Consider the following 21,081-nt stretch of genomic DNA (forward strand, 5'->3'; position numbering starts at 1 on the left):
GGAAAGGTGAGGTAATTCAGGTTTCTACACAAGTGTAATTAAGCTACATTACTCTTCATACGCGTGCAGAAAAAGGCTGCATTGGCACGATCTGAGGGTTAGCTTTATGGCCCTCTGACTTCAAAAGGTCATTCTGGTGGCATCCATGCAGGCCCAGTTGAAGGGTTGGTGGTCTCAACCAGCTGGAACAGACCAAGAGCTGTCCTCTAGTTTCTGAAAAACCATCTTTAAGCACCTGTTACTATAGTGAGCAACATCCAGGGATGTTATCTGTAAGGAAGCCTGTGGGAGTTTAGTTATGTATTTTTTGGCTACATGACTTGCTAGTGGGATTTTTTTTTCCATCTCATCCATGTACTCAGGTCATAGATAGCATTAGTTTTAAGAACCACCACAAGTAAGCAATGAAAAGCAAGCAAGGCAGGTTAAGTTTGGCGGGCTTACTCAGATTAGCTCTTGGTTTCACAATAACATGTACCTCACTGATGCAACTTGAGTGAAACAAGTAAATTAAATGGACAAACCTAACTGATGACTTTTTTTTTAGAAAGGATGTTGCTCTGTTGTCTAGGGAGAGTGCAGTGCTGTCATCAGGGCTCACTGCAGCCTTGATCTTCATAGCTAAAGTGATCCTCCCTCCTTGGCCTCCCAAAGTGCTAGTATTACAGGCACCCAGCCATTGATGTCTGAAATGAAAAAAAAAAAAAAAAGGATGGTGAGTGGGTGAGGACATGAGGTGCTTCTGTAGTGCACCATTTCTTAACCTTGGTGGATCTTACACGAGCATATTCACTGTGTAAAAATTCAGCTGTCTTTATACTGATGATTTGTGCAGCTTTCTGCATATAATTCAATAACAAAGGTTTAAGAAAGTATGTCTCTCTCACTGCCTATTACTTTGGGGAAGTAATTTCACATTTTGCAGCCCCAGTTCTTCTGCCATAAAATGCTGTGTGAATTTAAAGAGATGGTAAGGTTGGGTGTGGTGGCTCACGCCTCTAATCTCAGCACTTTGGGAGGCCACAGTTGGCAGATTGCTTGAGCCCGGGAGTTCAAGACCAGCCTGACCAACATGGCAAAACCTCATCTCTACTAAAAATACAAAAATTAGCTGGATGTGGTGGTGTGCGCCTGGAGCCTCAGCTACTTGGGAGACTGAGGCAGGTGAATTGCTTAAATCTGGGAGGCAGAGGTTGCAGTGCGCTGAGATTACATCACTATACTCCAGCCCTGGTGACAGAGCAAGACTCTGACGAAGGGAAAAAAAAAAAGGGTTAGAGGGAAAGCTATTTATAAAGTTTAAATGATGTAAATAAATTACAATGTGTATCTCATAGGTTGTGTCCTGAATGGACAACTGTCTCTCACAGTGTGCCAGACGCTGAATATATGCCTTCCTTTGATTTATCTTCACACTACAATTCTCCTAAGTTTACACTTGAAGACACTGGAGGCTCAGAGAAGGAAAATGGCTGAGCACAGTGGCTCATGCCTGTAATCCCAGCACTTTGGGAGGCCAAGCGGGGCAGATCACCTGAGGTTAGGAGTTTGAGACCAGCCTGGACAACATGGTGAAACCCTTTCTCTACATATAAAAAAAAAAAAAAAAAAAAAAAAAACCGGGCATAGTGGTTCATCCTTGTAATCCCAGCTACTTGGGAGGCTGAGGCAGGGTAATAGCTTGAACCCGGGTTGTGGGGGTTGCACTGAGGCGAGATTGCATCATTGCACTCCAGCCTGGGAGACAGAGCAAGACTCCGTCTCGAAAAAAAAAAAAAAAGAAAAGAAAAGGGCTTGCCAAATAACCCAGCGGGCCAGTGCCAAATCAGGTTGGGCCTCAGACCCCTGTGTCTCTTTGTGAATGATGGCTCCATCCCCACCATCTGCCAGGCCAAGGCCATGTTGGAACCTTCCAACAGCCGAGGGCTCTGTGTTCTTCCCCAGGCTCCTAATGCCACGTGGCTGATGCTCCAGGCTGCTCAAGTCCTGTGTGGGTTCCTCACTCTGAAAACCTCCTGCACCCAAGCATGGGGGCGTCTCCCTGGCAGTGACCTCGTCCCTTTCTCCCACACTCTTCTTGGAGTAGCTCATTTCCTCTGAGGGGTTTGCACCTCATCATCGTCCCCAACCCACCACCTGCCTTCCTCCTACTTCCCTCCATCTCCCCGGGCCTCTCACCTCCCAGGAGTGTGCCCTTCCCTGACTCCTGCAGCCCACAGAGTGACCAGCTCCCTCGCCCCTCACGCCCAGCTTTCTTCCTCTAGCCCCCAGACAGTGGACCACCCTAACCTCCCTGTCCCACCACGCGTGGTGGTCCGGCCCTAATCCTCTCACCCCATCTCTGCAGGGTGGTCCAGCCCTAACCCTGCCTCCCCATCTCTGCGGGGTGGTCCAGCCCTAACCCTGCCTCCCCATCCCTTCGGGATGGTCCCGCCCTGAACCCATCCCCCCCATCCCTGTGGGGTGGTCTGGCCCTAACCTCCTCCCCCCATCCCCGCCTCTCACCTGCGCAGTGGGCCGCTCAGCGCGTGGCGCATAGTGTCTGCTGAAGGCCTGGCAGCGGTCGACTGAGACTGCGATGGCGGCAGCGGCAAGCCAGGGTCGGGAGCAGGACTGTGTGCGCTTCGTCTACGTGACGCGCTTCGGCCCACACCAGTGTGGTGGTGTCCTGCAGCTGGGTGGCCGCCGAACCCGAGGCCTTTGGGGTCGGGAGTCCGGGGCTGGTCGTCTCCAGGAGAAGCCAACAGAAGCAACAGCGGTGCCTGGCGTCCCAGGTGGCGGCGAGCTGCCCTCAGGTTCCAGGCCCAGGGTCCCCGCGGCCCCTGGTGTGGCGGTTGCGGCCTCTGCCACTTCCTCCTCCTCCCAGCTGCGGACATCGAGCGGGCGGAGCAGCACCAGGCCTGTGGCGCGTGCAGGTGTCTTGGCGGGGCAAGCGTGCGCCACTGCTGGGCGCCATCTTGTGGCGCGCGGGAGGGTGGGGGCGGCTTTCCTGTCAGGCGATGTTGCCAGTACCACGGGGCGAAGGGGATGCCTTGTAATTCCCAGGCTGCAGTGGCCGGGACAGGCACCTGACATAAGAGGAGGGGTTGCTGAACGGAGCCTTTACTGCACCCGTAGGGAGGCTTTTGGTCTGCAGTGTTGCCGTTCCAGCTGAGTGACATTGGTTGACTTCGCAAAGCCTCTGATCTAGAGGACTGACTTCTGGGTGCTTTTGAGTCTTCCTGGCTAAAAAAGGGATGAGCTTTACGTTTAAATCAGGAAATATCTTAAATTTAAAAATTATCCTCCCTTAGGTTTTGCATATGTCTTGATCAATTTATGTCTAAATATTTAATCCTTGCTGTTGTAAATGGGATTTCTTTGTATGTAATGCCCTTTAAATGCTTATTGTGTACAGGAGTCAATTTATTTATTTATTTATTTTGAGGCGGGGTCTTGCTGTGTCACCCAAGCTGGTGTGTGGTGGTCCAATCACAGGCTCACTGCAGCCTCTACCTCAGCCTCCCGAGTAGCTGGGACCACAGGTGGGCACCCCCATGCCCAGCTACTTTTTTATCTTTTGTAGACATGGGGTCTCCCTATGTTGCCCAGGCTGGTCTCAAACTCTTGGGCTCAAGCAATCCTACCTCGGCCTCCCAGAGTCCTGGGATTCCATGTATGAGCCACTGTGCCAGCCTCTCTTCATTTTTCTTTTCTTTTTTTTTTTTTTTTTTTTTTTGAGATGGAGTTTCACTCTTGTTGCCTAGGCTGGAGTGCAATCGCATGATCTCGGCTCACTGCAACCTCTGCCTCCTGGGTTCGAGTGATTCTCCTGCCTCAGCCTCCCGAGTAGTTGGGATTACAAGCATGTGCCACCATGCCCTAATTTTGTATTTTTAGTAGAGACGGAGTTTCTCCATGTTGGTCAGGCTGGTCTCGAACTCCCAACCTCAGGTGATCCACCTGCCTTGGCTTTCCAGAGTACTGGGATTGTGAGCCACCGTGCCCGGCCTCTTTTTTTTTTTGTTGTGGAGTCTCGCTCTTTTGCCCAGGCTGGAGTGCAATGACGCAATCTCGACTCACTGCAACCTCTGTGTCCCCTCCCTCCTTCCTCCTCCCTCCTCCCTCCGTCCTTCACCCTTCTCCCTTCTCCCTTCTGTCTCCTCCCTCCTCCCCCCTTCCTCAGGTTCAAGCGATTCTCCTGCCTCAGTCTCCCAAGTAGCTGGGATTACAGTACCCTGCCACTACCTCCAGCTATTTTTTTTCCTATTTTTAGTAGAGATGGTCTTTCACCATGTTGGTCAGGCTGGTCTCGAACTCTTGACCTCAGGTGATCCACTCTCCTCAGCCTCCCAAAGTGCTGGGATTACAGGCGTAAGCCACCGTGCCCGGCTCTCTCTTGTTTTTTTTTTTTTTTTTTTTAAATCCACTTTATTGAGGATTAATTTACATATGTTTTGAAGAGGTTTGACAGACTTATACACACTCTGGTAAGTGCCATCATAATCAAGATATAGAACATTTCCATCATCTGTACTTATAAAATAGCAGCTTTATTGAACTGTAGCTCACAGTGCTTACAGTTCACCCATTTTACATACATAGTTCACATATTCACGGTTGTGCAACCATCACCACTATTTTAGAGTGTTTTTAGCCCCAAGGGAAACCCCTGTATCCATTAAACATCACTCATCGTTCTCCCTATTTGCCCTCCTTAATGCATAAGCCCAGCCCTAACCAAGTACTAATCTGTTTTCTGTTTCCATCGATTTTACCATTTTGGGCATTTCATATATGTTGAATCATAGAGTATGTGGGCTTTTGTGACTGGCTTCTTTCACTTAGCGTATTGGTTTTTGCATGCTAATTTTAGAGCCTGTTAACTCACTGGATACTTTTATTATTAGCTTTATCCTTGATTCTCATGATTTTTCCGCTATCAATATATGTTATTTGTAAAGATATATGATTTTGTTTCTTTTGTCACCCATTCTTTGCCTGCAATAGGTTTATTTTATCTAATTGCATTTGCTAATACCTCAAAGGCAATGTTGAATAGTGTTAGAGATAGCGGGCGCCTTAGGCTTGTTCCTGACCACAGGGGAAACGCCTTTAGTGTTTCCCCGTTAAATAAGGTGCTGGCTATATGAATAAGGATTATGTATTTCAAATATTACAAAGTATCCCTCAATACTTATTTTTCCAGTGTTTGTTTTTTTAATCATGAATGAGTGTTGATTTTTGGCAGAGGGTTTCTTAGATCTAGGGAGATACTCTTTTTCTTTAGATTTATTTATTAATATGGAATGTGATATAAATGGTTTTCCAATTTTGTAGCAACCTTGCATTCCTGAAGTAAATTCTACTTGGATTTGGTGTGTTATTTTCCTAATACAGTATTAGACTCTGCTAATAATTTGTTTATAATTTTTGTATCAGTATTCAGGAGAGATAGTGATCTTTAGTTTTTCTTTGTATTTTTTTTCTGGTTTAGGTATCAAGAGTTGTATTTACTTCATAAAAGGAATTGGGAATTTTTCCTTTTCTATGCTCTGGAATAATTTATAGAATGTTGGGATTATCTTGTCTTAGGTAGAATTTTTCTGTAACACTGTTAGGACCTAGTGTTTTTTGTGCGGTAATAATTCCTTAATAACCTTCTCTATATTTTCTATAGAGATTGACCTGTGTAAGCTTCCTAACTCTAATAGGTCAATTTTGGTAATCTGTATTTCCTTAAGCACTTATCCATTTCATCTGGGTTTTCAAATTTGTTTACATAGATATTTGCAAAATAGTGTCTTATGATGTTTAAACATTTTCTTGCGTTTTAATGGTTATTTCCCTCTTCTTATTTCTTTTGCTGTATATATGTGCATTCTCTCTTTTTCTTGATCAAGTTAGCCAACATTTTTTCTATTTTGTTAATTTCTTTTAAAAAAACTAAGATTTTTGCCAGGTACAGAGACTCATACCTGTAAGTTTACCACTTTGGGAGGCTAAGGTGAGCAGTTCAAGGCTGTAGTGAGCTATGAAATGCCCTTCAGCCTGGAGAGACAGAGTGAGACCACTGTCTCTAAAAAAGAAAAATCAAGGTTTTGATTCATGAATTAGATATTTTGTTTCTCTAGTCTCTTCCTCCTTAATTTCTGCTTTTAATATTATTATTTCTTATGCTTTCTTTTGATTTACTTTGTTGTTCTTATACTTTTTTTGTGAGCAGGAAATTTAATTCATTTATTTTTATTCTTGTTATTAAGTGTTTAGTGCAATGCATTTTCTTCTAACCACTACTTTAATTACATCCTATAGATTCCAATATGTAGTGTTTTCATTGTCACTACTTTTAAAAGAAATTATGTAATTTTTAACTCTTTTCCATAGAGTTGCTTAATAGAGTTTATATTTTTAAGTTTTCAGAGCTTCTCTGTTTTTTATTTTTATTTTTTTGCTAGTAAACTCAGGTTTATTACATTGTGATCAGAGAGCATTGTTTGTGATGTCTTCATTTTATGGATGTTACTAGTGTTTTCTTGTGACCTATTTATCATCCTTTTTGTTCTTTTCACCTCAGAAACCATGCCATTGGAAGACTGCTCCTTTAAATCATGCTTGCCACTTTAAGCTGAGTCTCCATTATATTGCATGCTTGGCATTTTGTGTTGTGTCTGTCTCTTTAAATTTCTTCCCTATAGTCTGTACTCTGATCTGCCTAGTTATTTTTTTAGTATCTTCAGATGTAGAATGAATTTAATCTTAATGTTGGTCACTCCAGCTCTCTTGAGGCATTTTTTCTAGTGTTTCTATTTTCTCTTCCCTGCTGGCCAGAGCTCCTGTAGGTCTGGGGCATATGGCCTCATAGAGCTGCAATTTAATGTTTTTTTTTTTCTCATTTTACTTATAGTTATTTTGCAGCTTCAGCATCCTTTGCCTTAAAGTAATGTTGAGGGTGTGGGTCTTTTTGGGGGGAAGTTATTGCTACCTGCTTGCTATTGTCTTCAGCTACCCAGAAGCTCTGCATTAAAAGATTTTGAATTAAAAAAGTGATAGGGTCAGATTTAGTTAGTCCGTGATGTACAGGGGAGATTGACTTAGAGGCAGGTTAGACAGAAAAAAAAATCTCAAGATGAAAAATATATATTTTGTTTGCTATTCTTTCAGAACTAAATATACTTTGATAATTTATTAGGTTGGTGCAAAAGTAATTGAGGTTTTGGACCTTGAGTTATAAGTCGTTATAACTAAGCGCAGACACATCTTTATTGATCAAAATAGGAACCATTAAAATCAACACATTTTTGCCAACAAGAAATAAGTTTCTTTATTCCTGTAGCATAAAAATTCCGGCTTTGGGATTTGAGGAATACCTGGAAACCATTTTCTGCATCCTGCTGGATGTGGAAGTATTCTACCTGCAAAAAGTTGTTGAGATGCTTGAAGAAGTGGTAGTTGGTTGGTGAGAGGTCAGGTGAATATGGTGGATGAAGCAAAACTTCGTACTCCAATTTGTTCAACTTTTGAAGCGTTGGTTGTGCAACATGTGGTAAGTTGCTGTGGAGAATTGGGCCCTTTCTGTTGACCAGTGCCGGCTGCAGGCATTGCAGTTTTCAGTGCATCTCGTTGATTTGCTGAGCATACTTCTCAGATGTAGGGGTTTCTCTGGGATTCAGAAAGCTATAGTGGATTAGATTGGCAGCAGACCACCAAACACTGACCATGATCTTTTTTTGGTGTATGTTTGGTTTTGGGAAGTGCTTTGGAGCTTCTTCTCGGTCCAACCACTCCCACCTCCTAGTTCTCCTTCCTCTGGATCTGATCGTGTTACCCGTGCCACAAAGGAATTGAGGGTGGGAGAGATTGGAGGCCAGAAAACAGTTAATGAGGCAGTTACAGTAGTCCAGTGGAAAGAGTGAAGGCCTGAACTAAGGCACCGGCAGTGGAGGCAGAATGGACAAGATCGCATGGCTTACTGAAAGAGAGAATTGCGGCCAAGTCTGAAGTCTCTGTACTGGGCAACTGGATGGATAATGGAGCCACTAATGTCAGTGACCACCCTGCTGTGCCTGTGAAGCCAAGAATATAGTCAAAGGAAGGGGGTCCTGGGGTAGACTTATATTTAAACCAAGCCAGAAGCGCTTAAGTGCTTAGGTTTTACTCAGTGTTGGGGTGTACTTAATGTCTGTTTCTGTTTTTATTTTGAGACAGCGTCTTGCACTGTCTCACAGGTTGGAGTGCAGTGGTGTGATCTTGGCTGACTGCAGCCTCTGCCTCCCAGGTTCAAGTGATTCTCCTGCCTCAGCCTCCGAAGTAGCTGGGACCACAGGCATGTGCCACCATGCTCAGCTAATTTTGTATTTTTAGTAGAGACAGGATTTCACCATGTTGGGCAGGCTGGTCTTGAACTCCTGACCTTGGGTGATCCACCCACCTTGGCCTCCCAAAGTGCTAGGATTACAGGTGTGAACCACCATACCCAGCCCTTAATGTTAAGTAGACATTCATTAAATGTGTCACCCTCCTTGGGTAAAAAGATGAGTTATTCATTCAGTAATATTTACTTAACACCTATCATGTTGTGGTCACTAGATCAGGTGTTCATGACACAGATGAATCAGACAAGTATTTTGCTCTCAAGGGATTTATTCATGAATAATGGAAATATAAACTGGTAGACATGAGTGTTGTAAGAATGAGCTGAGAATGGCCTTGATAGTCAAGTTCAAGGAAAGAAGAGGCATAGATGCAGGAAATCGGGGGACATGTATAGAGAAATCACTAGTGGGACAATGGGGGTTATCAAGAGCATTGGCTTTGAAGTCAGAAAGACATAATCCTTAGTTTTGTCATTTATCAGCAGGATAATATTGACCAAGTTAGTTAATCACTATTATTCTCAGTGTTCTTATTTGTAACATGGGGGTAATGGCTTCTAACTTAAAGGTTGCTGCAAAGATTAAATGAAGTAATATGTGTGGAGTGCCTAGCACGGTGTTTGACACAGAATGAGTGCCTAGTAAATGTTGGCATATTGAGCAGAGATGGCTTGAAGGGAAGATGGTGATTAGCATGTCTAGCACACAGTGAACATGTACTATTTATTGAATGAAAAATAAGTTTTGGACCAGATTATGGAATACCTTGGAGACTCATTTTTTATAGTCACTGAAGAGTTTTGAATAGTGGAAAAAGTTTTTGGAGACAGATGCACTTCTGGAAGATAAACTTATAAGCTGTTTGGAAAATGTACTGAAGTTTAGAGATTCAGGAGTAGGCAGATCAGCAACTTTTCTAACATTTCAAATAAGACTAATAAATCAGGCCAGCTCCCTGTCCTTCCAGAACTTGAAAGAAACATTTATAATTTATATATAATGGAAGATGGTGAATGCTATTGTGGAAGTACAAATGAATGCTTTGGAAGTGGTGCATAATTTGGGGAATGAGAGAATCAGGGAAGGCTTTATTATGGTGGGAACTCCATGGGATTTACACATGGGGCTGACATAGGAAAATTAGGTGGAGAAAACATGTGAGCAAAGCACTGAGTATGGATCAGTGATGTAGCGATTAGGAAGAACGACTGGGTCAGAGTGGGTGGAAAGAGGACTGGGAGAAAGATCTGAAACATAAGTCAGGAACGAAATCCATGAAATACACTGGAGCTAGTCTCAGCACAATACGCAAAATGAGTGGAAGAAATTTGCCTGGGAGGTGTGTCAGTGTGTGTGTGTGTGTGTGTGTGTGTGTGTGTATGTGTGTGTGCGTGTGCTGAAAGGGTTAGGAATTAGACACATTTGAGGAACCACGAGGTTTGTGTAGTTGGAAGTGTAATGTCTGCCTGGAGTTGCACTTAGAAGAATGAAGCCTGTAGAGATAGACTGGAGCAAGATGTATTATCTGGTATTTGTTCATTCTGTTGTTGGTCTTTTTGGGACTAACCTGACAAATCAGAAATGGAAGACTGAACTAGCTGGATGATTTTCTAGGTACTTAACAGATTATGTCTAGTTTTTTTTTGGTTGTTTTCCACATGTTACTAGTGAATTGGTAAACCAGTATTACCTGGTGATTAGAAATATAACAACAAGTGTAAAAATTCCCAAAGAGACCTCAAAAAATATTTACATGGTCTCATTTTCAGATACTAAATTCTTATATATGTTGACCCTTTCACTTTCTTCTTAAAAATTAGGTTTAATCCAGAAGGATGCAACCAGAAAGTTTGATTTTCCCCTACCATTGAATGAAGAGTCCAAAATAATGAAGAAAAAGAAAAAGGTATAGTACTGTAAAAGAGAATGAGCAATATTTGAATTTTAGATCATCCTCTCTAAATACAAATGTATAAAGATATTCAAGACAGTGAAAATAGTTTCATCTTTTGAATAATTTAATTTTCTGAAATGAGAAAATAGAAGTAATTCAGCAGAAATGGAACTGGGTTTGGAGATATTTATTAACCATAAAGAATTGTTCTTTCAGTGTTTGAAGGTATAAAACACATTTTAATCAAAATGTAACCGCACTGGATGATTTTTCAAAGCATGATATATGTTCCATAGAATATAATAAACTGGGATATATAATGTAGTATAAGAAGAAAATCACAGATTTCATAGAAAAGAATAATGTATTTATATTGGTCTTTTTAAAGACAAGGAATATGTAATATATTTCTAGCAGGCAATCTGAGAAGGATGAACCACTGCTGCTGAACTGTTCTCACTGCTAGTTGTCCAAATGTCATGGCAACTTGAGTGTCTTGAACATATTCAAGATCATATGCTCTGCAAATCTTTGATTGCCACTGTATGTTTGTACTTCACAGCATAGTTTATATTCAGTTAAAAGAAACTATTGGTTGTTAGTGACACATAACATTGTATTGCTTCTGAGCTTTGAGTTTGTTTCATGTCTGTATGGTATAAAATAGCATTAGAAGTGAATAACTCTTGTACCAAATGTATTTTGAGCGAGCATCTAATTTTTCCACTGTACTAAGAGATGTTTCTTCTGAGAACCAGTTCCTTTTGGGTGAGGAGAAAAGAGCAATGAGCAATACTTACTTTTAATTACTATGTGCCAGATACTGGGGTAAGTGCTTTATATATGTATTAAATATTTTTTCATTAACTCTTATAATCCAATGTATGAAGTTATTCCTAGATGTGATTAGAATACTCTCAAAATGTCAGGCAACTGGAAAATGGCAAAGCCAGAATTTGAGCCTAGATCTATTTGTTTGATTCCATAATCCTCGTTCTTTCTATTCCAGTATATTTATATTCTCTAGTACAATTGCTAGGAGAAATACTTAATTATTAACTGGAATAAAGTACATTTAAAAATCAAGTCATTTCCCAATGGTTTAATCATTGGAATATAAATTCACAATTTTTAAAAATTACCTTTCAGAATGGAATGTGTTAGAATCAATTAGGTAGGATGTTATAGACATTGCCTTTGAAAGGAAACTTCATCCAGGACAGTTAATTTAAATACTACAGGGAGGAAGTCTAGGAATTTCGAAAAAAAGAACAGATAATTCAGATCATGGGCAAACAATTACACTTGTTTTAGCTCTGTAAATGCTAGTATTATAATAATGATATCAACTGACATACAACGCAGTTGAATCATCCCCGGTTGCCTCTATGAAAATATATTCCTACTTTTCTGCTCAGCATTCCTTTACTGTGCTTATCTTCTTAAGGTTTTAGTATGGAATAGAGTACACAAAGTCATTTCAAGAATGCTTGAAGAAAATGAAAAATACAGACACAGGCTGAAATGTCAAAGATTATCCAGTGAAAGTAAGTTAACACAGTTTTTATTGTATTAAAGAAAGTAGCCTCTGTAACAGTTCAGTTATCCTGGGATTGAATGAGATCAGCAGTTTTCTTAATGGTCACATGTAATATATACTATATAAATGAGGCTACCATATTGTCACTATTCATCATATTAGAAGTACAGAGCACCTACAAGCAGTGAGTGCAGAGGAGATCACAGGTATAGGAGTCAGTGGAGGAGTGTAGAAGGTGCATGTTGACTGGAATTTACTGAGTAAAGGGAACATACTTTTCTGTTAAATGTGAATCTTAATGCCAATTAAAAAATACAAATTACAAAGCTCATCAGTATTGATGAAGAAAAACATTTTAACTACAATATGGAATTACACATTGTGTCACTTCATGTAGTCATTTCCTTTCCATGGAGGCTACAGTCCCACTTAATGCATTTTACAAAATCTGCACTTGATTTATGGGCTTGATGTCATTATTTCATTCTTGGAAAATAGCTCATGAATTAAACCTATGTTCTAAAGCTGCATCAATATTGAGTTGATATTGTGGTTAGAGCGAAATTAGATGTAGTCTAGTATGTTTATTAAAATAATTTGTAGTTCTGGATTTTCAAAAAGTTAAGGTGGATAAAATTTATGTAACTGGTAATGCCATGTGCATTAAAAAGTCAAAACTTATCTTTCCTTAACATGCATGTCCTGATACGCATGCTATCATGGATGTTTCTGTGAGTTCTTAATATAGTCATTCTATGGCAACTTCTATTTCATATCAGTAAACCTGCAGTATTTAATTTCATGAAGAATATTTCCATAAGATAATCATGAAAACAATGCCATTTTGCAAGCAGTGGAAACTTATGGTTCATATGATGTTGCATCAGTGGTAGCATGAATTGTTTGCAATAATGGCAAATTCGTGATAATTTGTTTCACTTTTCTTATCCATTTAAGGAGAATGAGGTGGGGGGCTGATAGGAAAAAGAAAAGTAGTCAGAGGTAGCTTAAATTAAAAGGATGTTTGAATAGGCAGAGCAATGTGCAAAAAACCTGGACATATTTCTGAGTGCTTATTCAGATCAGCACATAACTTTGAATCTGTTGGGTTCTTTTCTGCCTCAGCAAGAGACTTTCTCTTAAATGTGATCTTGTGAGGATTATTTAACAACTTAAAATAATATGCTGTGTTTTCCATAAACAGCCTCTTGTAAACAGAGGTATCCTTATACAGTTCATTATTTTGCATTACAGTGTTAAACTAGATTACAGAACTTCTTTATAAAGCTAATAATTATGTCTAAAATGTATTATAATATTTATTCCTTAATATGTATTTATTAGTGGGAAAAACCAGTGCTAGAGGACAACTTAAATTTTCCTTATTTTTTATGTTGTTTGCAGACTCAAATTACACAAGGTGAATCTTCTTACCTTCTGTTAAGAATCTATTTACGTAATAATTATATAGATTTTTTTCTCTTCCCTTCTATATCCTCCCTTCTCCAAACATTACTGTATAACCATTGGTAGTTCCGGCCTATTTCCTTTCTTAAATCCAATGTCTGGCACACAATAGACACTCATTAAAATACTTATTGACCTTTAAAACTTCATTTGGGCCCCATCTCCATCATGCTATTAGAAGTTCTCTCTCTGTGGTCCATGTTTTTCCTTCTTCTTTTTCTTTTTTTTCTATTGTATAGTCTGAGGGCAGAATCTTCTTTTTGTTCATACCTCTACTTAGTTCTCTTTTCCTTTGAACATACTGTCATATTTAATACTATCTTACTACTGCTGCTTTTTATTTCTTACTGTCCTGCAGACTGTGTCATGGCCCTCATGCTGCCTCACTTACCATATTTACCTTTGCTACCAACTAATAACAAATGCTGTCCTAGGAGTAATTGTTGGTCCCATTCTCCCTTTACATATTGACTCTGGAATAACTCACAGATTTTTGGAGCTTCGACTACTCTTCTTGGGTATAGTACCCTTTCATCTCCATCCTGCCTTTGACTTTTGGTTGTGTACCTCTGATTTTCTTTAGGCTGTTCTACTATTACTTTTTTTTTTTTTGTCACCACTGCTGAAATTACATACAGTTAACAGTTACTTTTTGTTTTTTTAAAAGAGACATGGTCTCACTCTGTACCCAGGCTGGAGTATAGTGACTCGATCATAGCTCACTGCTGCTTCTAACTCCTGGGCTCAAGTGATCCTCCCACTTCAGCATTCCTTCCTAAGTAGATAGGACTACAAGTGCACACCACCATGCTTGGCTAATTAAATTTTTGTTTTGTATAGATGGCGGTCTAGCTATGTTGCCCATGTTGGTCTCAAACTCCTGGCCTCAAGTGATCCTACTGCCTCAGCTTTCCAAAGTGTTGGAATTGCAGGCATGAGCCACTGTGTCCAGCTGAGAGTATATTTTAGACATGAAAGTGAACAAATTTATGCAGTCAAGAAAACGATTAGGAAATGTTTACTTTGAATAAAGATTAACACGATAACCTAAGAAAGATATAAAAGTATATTGAGATAGTATGTCAAAGAGTCTCACATGAATTTTGGGCTGAGGATTTGTACTTCATTCAGTAGGGAAAGAAGAAATGGACCACTTTCTTAACCTTTTATTCTAAATGATTTCAAATGTACAGAACGATTATTAGACTAATACAAAGTACTCCAGTAAACTCTTTACCAAGATTCACTGTTTTTTAGCATCTTGCCATATTTGTTTGCTCATTCTTATTCTCTCTGTGTGTATAAATACTTCAATGTGTATAACTTAAGAGCAAGGGTATGTTTGGCATAACCACACTATAGTTATCAAATTCAGGAAATTGATCATCAATATCCTTAATCTGTAGCAGTTTGTCAGCCTTTCTTTGTCTTTTGTGATATCGATATTTTAGAGGAATACAGGCCAGCCATTTTTCAGACGATTCCTCAAGGCTTTCTGATGACTACTCATGATTTGATTCATGTTATGCATTTTTTGGCTGGAACATTGTATATATAATATAACTTTCCAGAGGATCACATCTTGAGTTACCTGATCTTCACTGATCCCTGATTGATGATGTTAACTTTGAGGTCTTGGTTACGTTGTTATCCATTTGTAGTTACTATTTTTTCTTTTGTAATAAGTATTTCATAGAAAGATAAGAGAGTATGCAAATATCTTGTTCTTTATGAATATATAGAATATTTTAAACCAGTGGAGCTATCAGATTTGCATTTTAGAAGGAATATGATGTCATTTGTGGAAAGATTTGGAATGGAGTTGAAATAGGTGAAAAAGAAAATCTGAGGATTGTAATAGTATCCACGTGAAAAGTAAAATGCGCTTAAATGAAGGTTGTAGAGGGTGCAGAGAGAAGGCAAATGATCAGGTATGGGGATAAGATGATACTGAGTTTTGAGAGTAAATAAGAAGTCAGGAGAAAGGACTCATTTTATGAAGGTACTGAATTTTACTTTTGGCATGTTGAATTTTAGGTAATAGTGAGGTACCCAGGTGAAAATGCTAAGCAAGTAATTGGAACTGTTGTAAGGGAGGTAGTGTGATATCTATAGTGTATAAAGGTCATATGTAGTTCTAACAGTAGATGTAGATTAAGACTTTAATGTGAAGAAAGAGAGAGAGGAGAGGACTGAGTACAGAGTATCAGGCAATGCTGAGGATAAAGAGGAATTTTTAGTTTCGGAGTCAGGGATTCTAGGGACTTAGGAGTAATGAGAGAGATGATTGTGGGGCTGAGGAGGGGGACAAATGAAATTTGCGGGAGATCAAGGGATTGGGAGTTCAAAGGAGGGCAGAGACCTTATTTAGTGAGAGTATAGGGGTATAAAAAGTCGGAGCATAAAAATATGTCATTTAGGAACATTTGAAAAGTTTCAGCACCTAGAGGTAAAGCACAAGTTCCAGTGATGACAATGTCTAAGCCATGGCCTTGCTTGTGAGTAAGTGGCCTGGAGGTGAAGGCCTGTGATACAGTGTTTCTGTGACACATTTCTTGTAAACGGGACTGTTGAAGTCACCAAGGGTATTGGCAGGAGTTGGAGTGGAAAAGAAAATTATGAGTTACACATTGAGTCTGTTGGAAACTTTTTATGTTCAACAAGAGAAAGTAAAAGTCATTAAAACAGTAACTACAGGGAATGTCTAGCTCTTGCATTATAGCCTTAGAAATGCTAAAAATTTTCAGTGACTACTGATGATGATATTTTGTATTAAAAAGAATTCAATTTTGTCATTTTTAAATTTAGGATTAACCTGTCCATGGATGTTTCCCAAAGAAGATTATGAAGAATCTAAAGATGAAACATTAAATGAATCATAATTATTTGTTAATTTTGATGTGCTTTATTGGATTTGGGACTTTAGTAGTCGAATAGAAAAACTACCTTCTTTATAAATTAATAGTATTTCTTTGCAACTTAATAATACCTTTAGTTAAATATTGTTACCACATGCGTGCAAGTGTTATTTTCAAAATTTAGATTAGCATATCAATGTAATTGCATGAATTTTATAATTGCCAATGTAATTGCATGAATTTTATAATCGCCAGCTTTTTCTTTTTATTAATGAGTCTACAACCACTGCTTTGTTCATCTCTTCTTTTAGATGTAACTTTTAAATTAAACTTGGATTCATTTAAATTATTTTTGGCCTCCTCTAAACTTCTCAATTATTTTATGAAAAAAACTTAGAATTTACATAGCAACAATTATTTTGGGTGTTAAAACTAAGCTAATGATTATTTAAGCCGTCTTTTTATCCTAAGGAAAATTAGTAAATTTATACATTTATAACATGGATATATTATAAAGGACTATATTATAATATGGAGTATTTTAGGAACATTTTTGGGCAAAGATCAGAGGAGATGCTCTTTCACCTTGCCCGGCCCCTAAGTAATAGATAGATATGTTATTTATTTTTTTATTTTTTGACATTTAAAGATTTTTATCAGGCCTGCGACACATACATGAATTTTTGACAGAAGATGTAAAAAATATTTTTAAAAACTCAACCATTACTTGTTAACAAAAAGTGCAGAGAAGCTTTTTGAGCAGACACCACAGTGACCCTTCCATATGAGCACTTTTTCTTATGCAGGAAAAAATGGATTCTTTCTCCATATATTTACAGCTAGTAGGAGTAAACTCAGGGTTTTACACAATCCACTTACCACATTTGAATGCTGCAAAATGTTATTTTAATGAGAGGATTAGAATTCTGAAAATCATTTAGAAGTATTGTTTAACAAGTCCTTATTTTCTATTCAATATTAAGCAGTAATCAACTTCTACCTTTGCCAGCTTTTCTGCTTTTTTGCTTGTGTGATCTCTGTTCCTAAATTGAATCAAAGGCCTAGTGGAACTGGAAACTTAGGAGGGAAAGACAAAATGAGGCTTGTTCATGATCGAACTCTGTGTAGTCTAGTTGCTTCTTCCCCTTGAAGTGGCAGGTACTTTTATATCCAGGATGATTACAGTGACTTCCATTCTTTTTTGGGGGCATTGAGAGGGTGGGCTTCCTAATTATTTTACAAAGCTATTACGAAGTGTCAATATACAAAATTCTCATGAAATAGTACAAGTTGTAAGAACTGTGAGGCAATTCATAGTTTTCTTTCTTCCTGTAATAATTATAACTTAATTACTTCAGGAGACTACAACAGTGTAGAATTTGTGGTAACATGTTCTAGTGACTGTTCAACAAATCCACCTGTTTCTAGATGGAAGGACACATTGTCTGGGGAAATGGCCTAGGTTTTTTTTTTTTTTGCCATGTGGGCTCTCAAGTTTCCCTGCATGAAGAGTCACACAACCTCTTTATATTATGCTGGGTAAATTTTCAGGCTGCTAAATCCTTGGGTGAAGCTTAAAATTTTAGCTTTTGCAACTTAAGTCTGTTGCAAAATGACACATATTTACACTGTTTATAAAGTAATTTATGCTGCATAGTTTTGTGGTGAATGTGAATGAGGATTTTAGGTTTGCTTCAGTGTATATTTTTATTTATGTGACATACAACGTGGCATAGTAGTCTGTTTTAATTTATTAGGTATATCAATATTATATTAGATTTAAAATAAGAGTCTAGTGCTGGATACAAACTCAGTTTGTTTCATTGTTTTAGAACCATGTAGGAATGAAGACTCCCACTAAAATGAATGTTCTAAATATTTGTTCTAAATCTTTTAATTTTTGTTTAATAATTTCTGGTGAATATGTGTTCAATCTGTTATGTTAAATAGAATAAAATAAACATAAGACTTTACTGATACATCACTGAACATCAGCAGTAATACTGTGACTTATTTCTGTTCTGTAATTTCAGTAAGGGCCAATGACCTACCCCTGCTACATTAAAGACTTCAGACTGCAATGTAGTCCTGCCTTCTCTTCATCTTCAGCCCAACATGTTGTTTGTCTAGTTTCCCTGAGAAACATTCACTAGCCAAATCTATATCTGACTCACCAAGTCTGTATCTGAAAGAGTCAGATATAGACTCTTTCCTCTGTGTAGATGAAAGGCACTGTATTTTAGCCCAATAGTCTAATATTTGTAATTTATGTTTTGGGTTCTGCAGTGGTTGTTTCATGCTTAGCTGTGTGGGGAGAGGAAGGAAGAGATCTTCTAGTGGTTTAAATGAAAAATTTTGTTGAGTACAGAATAGAGAAGAAACATGTTGATACTTCAAAATATCATTCAGCCATTTATTCCAGGTCACCTGAAAGATTTCATGTGAATTTTCAAATTATGAGAAAAAAACAGTGGAATCTTTAAGCATAGGAACTAATTAAATTCAGTGTATTTTTACATCCAGTATAAACTGAGGAAATTTTAAAATTTGGGAAAAGTCTTGAATAATCTAGGAATCTCATGGGAGTAAACATAAAATAGTGAAATATTGGCCTTGAGTTTAGGAGCAGGTCTGTGGGAGTAGGAAATCCTGGGAGTTGAGGGGGAACAGCACTAGTGTAGCATTTTATTTTAGGGAGAATGCCAGGTTAGGTGGTGGCATGCTACTGCAGTAGTATTCCAGTTCCTGAGTCATGGACTATATGGCAGCGATGAAAATGTGCTTCTTAGATTTCCCACCACAGGGGCATAATTGACCGATAGCCCAGCTGTGCTGTATTGTGAATTCTACTACATTTGTATGAAGACATTCTTCCCAATAAGTTGCTCCCAAACCAATGATTAAGCATGGTAAGGATTTTAAGGCCGGTACGTTTCTGCAAGACAGGCCTCAAAGGTTCTCCATTTGCCCTGCTGAAAATATCTTAGAGAACTGCACCAGAGATAGTCTAAGACTTTCTTACCCTCTTCTCTTCTCTACAGCATCTAGTTCTTGGTCATGGTGTGACAACTCTCCCAGGCTCCCCTGTCTCCCTCTCAGTTTTCCTCACAGACGTTTTCCCTATAAATACCTTGTGCATCTAATTCTGTCTTGGTTTTGACTTCTGGAGGACCCAAACTAATACAAGCAATGGAAGGAATGGTCTGGGATAATGGGCAGTAAGATAGGACACTGGCTTGGCATATTCACTATCCAGCTGTCAAAGAGACACCTTCCTGTGTGTTATGTGTGGTACCTGGCACATGGCAGTAGTCCTATTCTTAAAGATTTCATTTGACGTGATTTGGAAACACTTCCCAATTGAGGGCAGTGCTTTTGCAGGTGTGATTATGCAGGCATTTGAAAAATATGGGCAAATAATGCCTGCAAAGATAGTTCACTGGACTAGCTACTACTAAGTTGTATTAACACCCTGAAAAAACAGATGTCCATTAGCAAGCAGTTACAGAATAAATGTGAGAACCAGAGGGTCTCTTTGGTAGTAAAGCCTCTTATCTGCTGCAGAGATGAGAACTAAGGAATGGCAAATAGAAGATCTTATAGAGGTGCAGAGCTCCAGAGATGTATAAAAGGTCAGTCAAGGCACATCTGGTATGCCAAAGTCAGGGCCTAGGTTAGGAAAACCTTGAGACTCTGGAATGCGTAGTAAACAATTTCGGCATGGATTCCCATGGGTCCTTGGAGTTTGCAGAGGTGGCCCACTCTTCTGTGTTGGAAGGTACTGTAGAAGCCCCCCACCTTCAAGGCATCAGTTGCCCTCCTCAGCAGCTTTCCTTACCCCCTTTCCTGGCCAATAGGTATCAGCTAAGGTTAAATCACAGTGTAACCCAACTGGAAAAGTGTTGGGTCAGATAAGGAAGGAGAGAGAGAATACACAGAAAGAGCTCTAAGAATTAGCATATATTGGCATAAGCAAGGGAGTTGACCAGTCTGATCAGATATTGGATTTTGAGGTGCTTGATCCAAAGGGTTAAAATACAAGACTGCAGATCATCAATGATTTCTAGACTTGGCGGCACTTTCTTGGGTTACTTGTGAAATAGAACATCCAGGATTATTGCACACAGAATCTAAGTTCACATCAATACCTAGAGCACCAAAGCATCTTAATGGCACCCCTATTAGAGCGGGAGCTTCTAGGGACCAGGTAATAGATGGAATCCTGGTTAAAGTCTGGCTCACAATGGTCCCACTGGGTTTAGAAACCTACCGAATAGCGACCTCCCCGGGCCCTGGATATATAATTGGAATTGATATACCTGGCAGTTGGAGTAACTGCCAGGTATATCAAGTAACATTAGATGCTTGTCTGGTGGAGTAAGAATTATCACAGTGAGGAAGGACAAGTAGAAATGTCAAAAACTGCCTCCTTTCTCCTAGTGAAGATAATAAAACAAAATCACATTCTGTGGAATGGGAGGAGGGTGACAAATTAATACCACCATTAAAGACCCAAAGGACTGTAGACGAGTAGAGATTTAATTGAATAGTAGCCCTGAACACAGCTGCTTTGCTAGACAGGTACCATTGGTAGAACAGGAGCATGACATACAGCAATTGATGTGGCAAATGCGTTCTTTTCCATTTAAATCAGAAAAGGTCAAAACAGTTGTATGCATATGGGGCAGACAGTATTAAGGTTTTACCTCAAGGCTATGTTAAGTCTCTTACCTTTCATAATAATGTAGTCCAAAGAGATCTGGATTGCTTATTCCACTGAATTTCACACTGATCATTACATTAATAACTTTATGCTGATCAGCAGAACAAGCAACAGGTGGTTCGTATGATGGAGGCCTTGGTAAAGACGTGTGTCTTCCAAAGGGTGGAAGATAAATGCTACAAAGATTCAGGGACCTGCCTGGATTTTCAGTGAAGATTTTGGGAGTCCAATGGTAGAAAGCTTCA

General features: G+C 39.2%; 1 protein-coding gene across 1 annotated transcript; it reads left to right on the plus strand.

Annotated features, from left to right (window-relative positions):
- The first annotated feature begins 2,396 nt into the window (after positions 1–2,396).
- CUNH5orf47 (chromosome unknown C5orf47 homolog) lies at positions 2,397–12,384 on the plus strand. Its single transcript, XM_032260383.1, has 3 exons — positions 2,397–2,915; positions 10,175–10,260; positions 11,696–12,384. Exons 1-3 carry the CDS (start codon positions 2,579–2,581, stop codon positions 11,822–11,824), a joined length of 552 nt encoding a protein of 183 aa, XP_032116274.1. The 5' UTR covers positions 2,397–2,578; the 3' UTR covers positions 11,825–12,384.
- Positions 12,385–21,081: the final 8,697 nt, after the last annotated feature.

This window comes from Sapajus apella, unplaced genomic scaffold, assembly GCF_009761245.1.
Source record: "Sapajus apella isolate SASKATOON/1434 unplaced genomic scaffold, GSC_monkey_1.0 scaffold117, whole genome shotgun sequence".
NCBI lineage: Eukaryota > Metazoa > Chordata > Mammalia > Primates > Cebidae > Sapajus > Sapajus apella.